The sequence below is a fragment of the Galleria mellonella genome, unplaced genomic scaffold (genome assembly GCF_026898425.1).
Source record: "Galleria mellonella isolate WM207_F2 unplaced genomic scaffold, CSIRO_AGI_GalMel_v1 utg80, whole genome shotgun sequence".
NCBI lineage: Eukaryota > Metazoa > Arthropoda > Insecta > Lepidoptera > Pyralidae > Galleria > Galleria mellonella.
The window spans coordinates 1,185,401-1,193,069 of record NW_026442157.1 but is presented as its reverse complement, the minus strand read 5'-3'; the positions used below and the strand labels follow the sequence as shown (position 1 = coordinate 1,193,069).

Here is a 7,669-nt window from a genome sequence, read left to right as displayed (position 1 = left end):
ATATATATATATATTTATGTATTCGCTTCGTATTTGGTCTTCGTAAATATGATTACATTTCTTAATTTCGTACTTAAGTGGCTACCTATACGCTTTTGTCGTTATCTGCATATCCTATATATATATTTAACCTCGTTCCTGATTATCTAAAAGACCGATTCATGTTTCTTAGCGAGGCTAATGAAATGACCATACTTTACGTAAGTGTCAAACTCTACTTCAAATTTCCCGCTCATTATTCTTCCTTTTCTAAATCCTTTACTGTCCAGGCAGTTGGCCTGTGTAACTCACTACCTGCCTCATACATAAGCATACACTTATTAATTATATATACATTAGTTATCCTTTGTCTTTTCTCAATGTCCTCTACCCAAAATTTGTCTGAAAGAGACTGCTTAACACTAAGGCCACTTTTTTTTTTACTTGTTGCAGTAAAGTAAATAAATAAATATGATATTGGTAGTTTGTTTTAAGTATTTTTTTTTATACAAACGCATTGTAAAGGAACTTTTTGTATATTTATACTTTAGAACAGCTAGTAATTACTCAATTTTTTTTGCATCGATATGTAAATTTGGTATTAGAAAAATTGCTAAATTCTTTCGAATTTAGGTATATTGTTTTTTTCTATTTGTGGGATATTATAGTGGGACACATTAAATAATTCCCTGATAATTAATATTAAAAAAATCATTAAAAATGTACCATTATATAATTTTTTTCAATTTATGATGCCTACTTAATGCGTTGGACTCTTCAAGTAATAATGGCAACACCATGATTTCATCTCAAGTGCCTGATATTATAAATGGCAATTCTGCAGTTTAATATGAGATTTGTCTTGCCATTTTTATTCCGAGGAGGCTAACTATGTCAACTGTTTGACGAAACAATTATTACAAAATTATGATATGTTAAATTTAAAATGAATTCATGTAGTTCTATATAAGACATGTAACTGTATTTTTTTTTTTGTATATTTTTCATGGCTTATCATGATTTACTATGATTTTCAAGACAGATAAGTCCTTATACAATATGATAATATATTAGTGTTAAGACAAAATTTTTTATGGCATCAACTGACTCAGTTTATACCATACAATTTGTGCTTTCTACTATTCAGATATCGTGTAAATGTTCAATCTTATTTTATACAAAATCGCGATTTTATGTCAGGACTTATCTGTGTTACCTAAAATTGAAATTCCAAAGAAAATGTTACTCTTTTTCATGAAAATGAATCGTAGAATATACCAAATTGAAATTTGGGATGGGATGAGACAATGCCTTATATGAAATGAGTAGATGTACACTCGGCCAATTAGTTACTCTCTTTAGTTTTAAGTAATAGGTAATTTTAGTTTATAATATTATATTTTAACCGAAAATTATTTAATAAAATTGTTAAAATATCTAGTATTTTTTATTTCAATAAACACCTGATTACTTTTTTCTTGTTTGAATATGAGAAATTAGTAACTAATAATGTTTTGCCATTTTTATGCCGTATAGAAAATATATAAATATATATTATTGTGTTATAGGGCTACATACATTAATTAATAGAAATAAACGTTAATTGAAACTGGTAAATTAATTCACCATTTCAGCCGTTAACTGTCCACTGCTGAACATAAGCCTTTCCCATAAGGGAAGTTTTGCCAGTAGTTGCCACGCTTGGCAGGCAGGTTGGCAACCGCAGTTAGGCTTTTAGAGATGTTTTAAGAGAGATGCTGCTGTCCATCCCTCCACAATTAAGTTCCCTTAATCGTCTCTTACGACACCCACAGAAAAGGAAGGGGTGGCTTATTCTATAGCGGGACCACACGACTCCATAAACCCATTTTTTTTATGGGTGAAAATGGTATGGTAACTCCACCTGCGCTAACGGGATACGCTGGCGGAGCACCAGTGAAGGGTGATAGATGAGAACCAAAACAGGCCAGTTAGCCCATCATGATGAATTCATCAGGAATTAACCATGATAGTTTCCAGGGAAAACCGCGAGGAGGTCGACCTGGTTGGGTATATTGCTAGCAATGGGGTTCTCAGTCTCCATTACTAACAATCCCTTTCCCCCTTCCATAAACCCATTGTATGGTTATTTAATAATTAAAAAAAATCCTCAAATTTACTTTTTGAGAATTATATAATGTTATAGATTTATTCCAGATTACTACATTAATTATTATGTTGTCAATTTTAATTAGAAAGATCCGTAATTATCGATTAAAATGATTGCTTCAAATATTAATAACCCAGATTTATGTTATCTAGTATGCGAATAAGTCATAAAGATTGTCGATATGATAGGAACTTGTAATATTAATTTTATAATGCAACATTTTAAATGTAAACAGCCAGCCGGTTTTTTTATATTAACATAAATGTTGTATCAAACATTTGATCAAATGGACCAATAATCGAGTGTTAATATAATTATAGCGGAACGAACGGGTTTTACATTTATTCACGTTTTACTTTTAGTTTAGTTTAAGTTCTTGTGTGGAAAACAAGTGTAAGCGAACATGGCGGCGGGTTTAGAAAATTTGAGTGAGAGAGATAAAGCTGTATTAAGGAGCATATTCGATCCTACGGCGACCATAGCGCAAGTGGTAGATGATGGAGACCGATTTGAGGAGGATGACGACGGTATGTACGTGTGATAGTCTGTATACACAGCGATGTGCGTATAATATTATACTACACAAGAGGTAGAGTTCTAAAGACTGAAATGTTTCACCCAGTGGCGGACTAACGGAATAGGGGGCGGATGGACAGCTCGCACCAGGCCGCCGGTCTTGGAGATCTCCAAACGTTTCCAGTTTCCTCATTTATATCCATATTCTATGTATTTTTATTTAAGTTTAATTTTACATGCATGATTTGAAATAATACTTAAACACTTATATTTACAAATGTGTACTTATTAAAAAGCTTGTAAAGTTATATTGATTTCTTAAAATGGGGCCCTTATTCAGCTTTGCCGAGCTCTGAAGCGCTTAGTCCGTCACTTGATTTCACTGTTCTATACCAATATTATAAAGAAGAACGATTTGTATATATATAATTAATTAATAATATAATTTCCGCCAGTTTCTCAGTAATTATGACCAATTGGCTATATAGAACAAAATATACATAGATCATCAACATCAGTTTAATAGTCATTATCTGTCCATGCCCATAGAGGACTACATATTTATCAATTTTGCATTAGGTATTGCTTATAGAAATGTCAAACAAATCAAACAAGCAGCTACGTCGATAATTACAATATTCAAGTCACCGATTAGCATAATACATCTACATAACTTATCGTATTTTTCCATCATTACTCTGTAACAAGTTTACTTCGTAGAGCCATCAAATGATGCTCAGAAGGAATCATCCAAGTTTTGCGCTGAAGGCGTTCAACTAGCAGAGGCTGGCAAGTTTGAAGAGGCATTGCAAGTTCTTACGAAAGGAATCGAAGTGGCACCAGGGCGTGCCGCCGCCTACAACGACAGGGCGCAGCTGTTGCGACTCATGAACAGAGATGACGGTAAATTATAAGATTTATTATGAACTAACTGATGCCCGAGACTTTGTGAAGCAGTTGTGTTTGCATGGCTTTGTTTCGGTTTGAAGGGTGGGATATGACGTGAATTTACTGGGTACAGAGGAATAACACCCGAATCCTCAGGAATGGCAACGCATGGGGGGTATCATGGGCGAAATAGTATGTGTGTGTACTGTTATGTCCACGGTACTGCTCATGTCTATAGGCGACCGTTACCATTTAACATCAGGTGGGCCGTCAGCTTGTTTGCCATTCTAAGTCGTTAAAAAAAACCAAAATTAATAAATGACATGTCATTCTCACTCTTTGTCTTAGGTCAAAATGACTTTACTTATGTAGGTTATGTATTAAGCCGTGTAAGTCACTATAGTTTTTTAACTATTCTACGGGAATTTTCCGTGATTAAACTTTCTAATGTTGACCGGGGATGTAAGGTTACGTAAAATTTCATTTAAATCAGTTCAACAGTTTCGGAGATTAGAAACATATAGAGAAACAAAATTTTAAAAAATCTGTACGTGTTCTATTTCACTTCTAACATTCCCCTGAATCGGTTTTTAGCATTTTTTTTTCTATATCCAGACATTCGACCTCTACAAATAGTTATTTGATTAGAGTTATTTTGTTTAGTTCCGCTACCATTAAAAAAATAAATCTAATCATTCATATAAAATAATTCAGTAAAATAAATCATTGCGAATAATCACTGTAGAGGTTGCATTATAATTTAATGTAATACGGCTGAATATCGTACGACTTTGCCATTATAATTTAATAAAAAAAAAATACGGTCACAACTGTAATCCTTGATAGGCTAGTCAGAGGTATCACTCGACGTGCTTTTAAATTTCTGATTACAACCACGTGTTACAAAAATTATCTTTTATTTGTATATTTTAATTTTAAAATTTTAATGATAAAAATATTAAATTCAATAAATTTATATATCTTATAACGCTAATACGAGTAAATATAATTGTAACTAGACAATGTTTATATATGGGAGTATATTAAAGAAAAAATATTATAATATGAGGGGTTTTAATATGTAAGATCGAGACAAAACCAAAACAATATTTTTTAAAAGTTTTGTATGTCTGACTGTCTATATGTTTGTTCCGGCATCACACAAAAATGACTGCTTCAAATTAAAAGCGGTTCTCACAGATGTATTTCTGAGTTCAGTCGAAATTATTGAAAATCCTTTAATTATATTTTAATGTGAGAACACCCGGATTAAGTTACATGTATTTTAGTTGAGAATGCTCGACTAGTTTCGGGACCATTCGGACACTTAATCATGAGCGGCCGTGACACAGTAATGGTCTCTGGTGTAATATGAACGATATACGAAACTTAATAAACCTTCAACAGTTTTTGATAATTGACAGATTATTCCAATATTTACGTAGCTTTTTACTTTCTTTTCATTATAAATACGACGTTTGTGATAGTCACTTTATCCATTTACAATTCTTTTGTTGTAAACTTACATTTGAAAAAAGCGACAGCTGTGTTTCTTGCCCGTTCTTCTGTGCTGAAATTGCATTCTTAATTGGGCGGTAGTTTATAAAAAAATGACTATTCAAAAATGCTTATTATTGATATACTTGAATAAAAAATATTTATTATTATTATTATTACGTGGCAAACGTATTGGTATGAAAGCTTTCAAAGAGCTACACGCTAAGGCTCGTAAACACATACATACATATCGTGTAATATGATATACTTACATATATACATGTATCACATCTCTTTATTTAAGAAATAATAGAATTTCATCGTGCCTCCGATCAAAATGTTTATAATTACTCCTCTCCATTCAAAGGTTGCTTGGAAGAGATCGCTCTTAGCGATAAGGTCGCCCATTGTTTTCTCATTGTGTTTACTTCTTGTAATTGTTTATATTCATAATAAGTTTACTATTGTAATCTTTTGGAGGAAACAACAAAGAGTATCTATCAACTTAGGTTTATAAATTTTTCAGATGCAATGGCCGACCTCGATAAGGCTTTACAACTGACGGAGGGGCGAAAGGGCCGCGCACGCGCTTTGGCGCTGTGCCAACGCGGGGTGCTGTTACGGAAACGTGACGAGGGAGACTCGGCGCGTGCGTCCTTCACCGAGGCCGCTAAACTTGGCAGCGGGTTTGCTAAGAAACAGGTTTGAATGCTTTCTTATGTTTTTTTTTTTAATAGATAATAATGGAATGCTAACCTCGTCTGCGTTATCGGTATACACCGGCGGGACATCAAGGAGAATGAAGCAGGTCAGTCAGCCTATCGTGACAAATTTACTAATTAATCAGCCACGATGGTTTCCAAGGGGAACCGCGAGGAGGTCGACCCGATAGGGTGTATTACTAGCAATGGGGCTATTAAATCTCATTACTAAGAATCACTTTCCCCCCCGCTTTGTTAGGGTTTTTTTTTAATGAATGATAATGGAATGGTAACCCTGCCTGTTCTAATTGTATACGCTGGTGGGGCACCAGTGAGGGATGATAGGTGAGAATGAAAAGGCAGGTCAGTTAGCCCATCGTGACGAATTCAACCATAAATTTGTCATGATGGTTTCCAGGGAGAACCGCATGGAGGTCGACCTGATAGGATATATTATATGGGGACTAACCTCCCAATTGGTAACAATCTCTTGCCCTTCGCTTTCTTAGGGTTAGGATGGAATAACTCCGTCTGCGCTATTGTTATACGCTGGCGGAACTCTAGCGAAGGATGGTAGGTGATGATGCACACTAACTGACTGCAGTTGGCTTATCGAGACAACAAGAATTAACCATGATAGTTTCCAGAGATTGTTAATGTATGATAATGGAATAGTAACCCGTCTGTTCTAATGATATACGCTGGCGGGGCATCGTGATGCCCATCGTGATGAATACATATGGAATTCAGCACGATGGTTTCTAGTGAGGACCATGTAGAGGTAGAGTTGGCAGGATATATTTTACCAGAGGGAGACTTTGTACAAAAGTCGATTGGTTGGGTACCTCTGTCCCATTCGTGTTTCTACCGTGAAGCAGTTGTGTTTGCATGGCTGTATTTCGGTTTGAAGGGTGGGATATGGCGTGAATTTACTGGGTACAGAGGGTTATTCCTCTGTACCTGAGTCCTCAGGAATGGCAACGCATGGGGGGGTATCATGGGCGAAACAGTATACTCTGTTATATCCATGGTGCTGCTCATGTCTATAGGCGACGGTTACCACTTTCCATCAGGTGGGCCGTCAGCTTGTTTGCCATTCTAAGTTGTATAAAAAAAAGAATATATTGCTAACAATAGCACTGGTAGTCCCTCTCTTCCCGCTTACAAGTACATACTTATATTTTTAATTTTCAGGTGGTAGAAATGAATCCATACGCAGCCTTGTGTAATCAAATGTTGAGTCAAGTGATGAGGGGCGAGACCGAAATAAAACTTTAAATCACATGTTTTGTAACATTAACAATTCTGTATATAATATATTTAGTACAAATTGTTTTACTCACAAATAAATATGTGTTTATTAATAGATAAGTTCATGTACGGCCCCCTTTAAGTGATTATTGCATCTTTACCTATGGATTATTACATTTTTTTTAATGAATGATAATGAAATGGCAACCCTGATCGCGCTATCGGTATACACTGGCAGGGCACCAGTGAGGAATGATTGAGGAAGAAAAGGCAGGTCAGTTAGCCCATCGTGATAATTCCACTAGAATTAACCACGGTGGTTTCCAGGGCGACCTGTTAGGATATATTGCTAGCAATGGGGCAGTTAAAACTAATTACTAACAATCCCTTTCCCCCCAGATTATTACATTTATAAGTATAAATAAGCCCTAACTTTATAAACTTGCAAATTACATAAATTGCTTAAAAACACAAAATATTTGATTCGATCGGTAATTTAATAAGTAAAGCCGTTTTAATATACTTTAAAAAAAGATGATTGCTTATTTATGTTTGTTACCTTGGAAATTGATTATAAACCGATATGGAATATTGTTTTTTTGTATTTGGAAAAAATTTCATATTAGTTTCATAGAAATTTCATTCAAATGACTGAATAGTTTGGTGTCTAAATCAAAATCAATGGTTT

The 7,669-nt window shown here is 34.6% G+C and overlaps 1 protein-coding gene across 1 annotated transcript; it reads left to right on the top strand.

Annotated features, from left to right (window-relative positions):
- The first annotated feature begins 2,471 nt into the window (after positions 1-2,471).
- LOC113520682 (tetratricopeptide repeat protein 36 homolog) lies at positions 2,472-7,094 on the top strand. Its single transcript, XM_026906086.3, has 4 exons — positions 2,472-2,655; positions 3,365-3,547; positions 5,556-5,731; positions 6,925-7,094. Exons 1-4 carry the CDS (start codon positions 2,532-2,534, stop codon positions 7,006-7,008), a joined length of 567 nt encoding a protein of 188 aa, XP_026761887.1. The 5' UTR covers positions 2,472-2,531; the 3' UTR covers positions 7,009-7,094.
- The last annotated feature ends 575 nt before the right edge of the window (positions 7,095-7,669 follow it).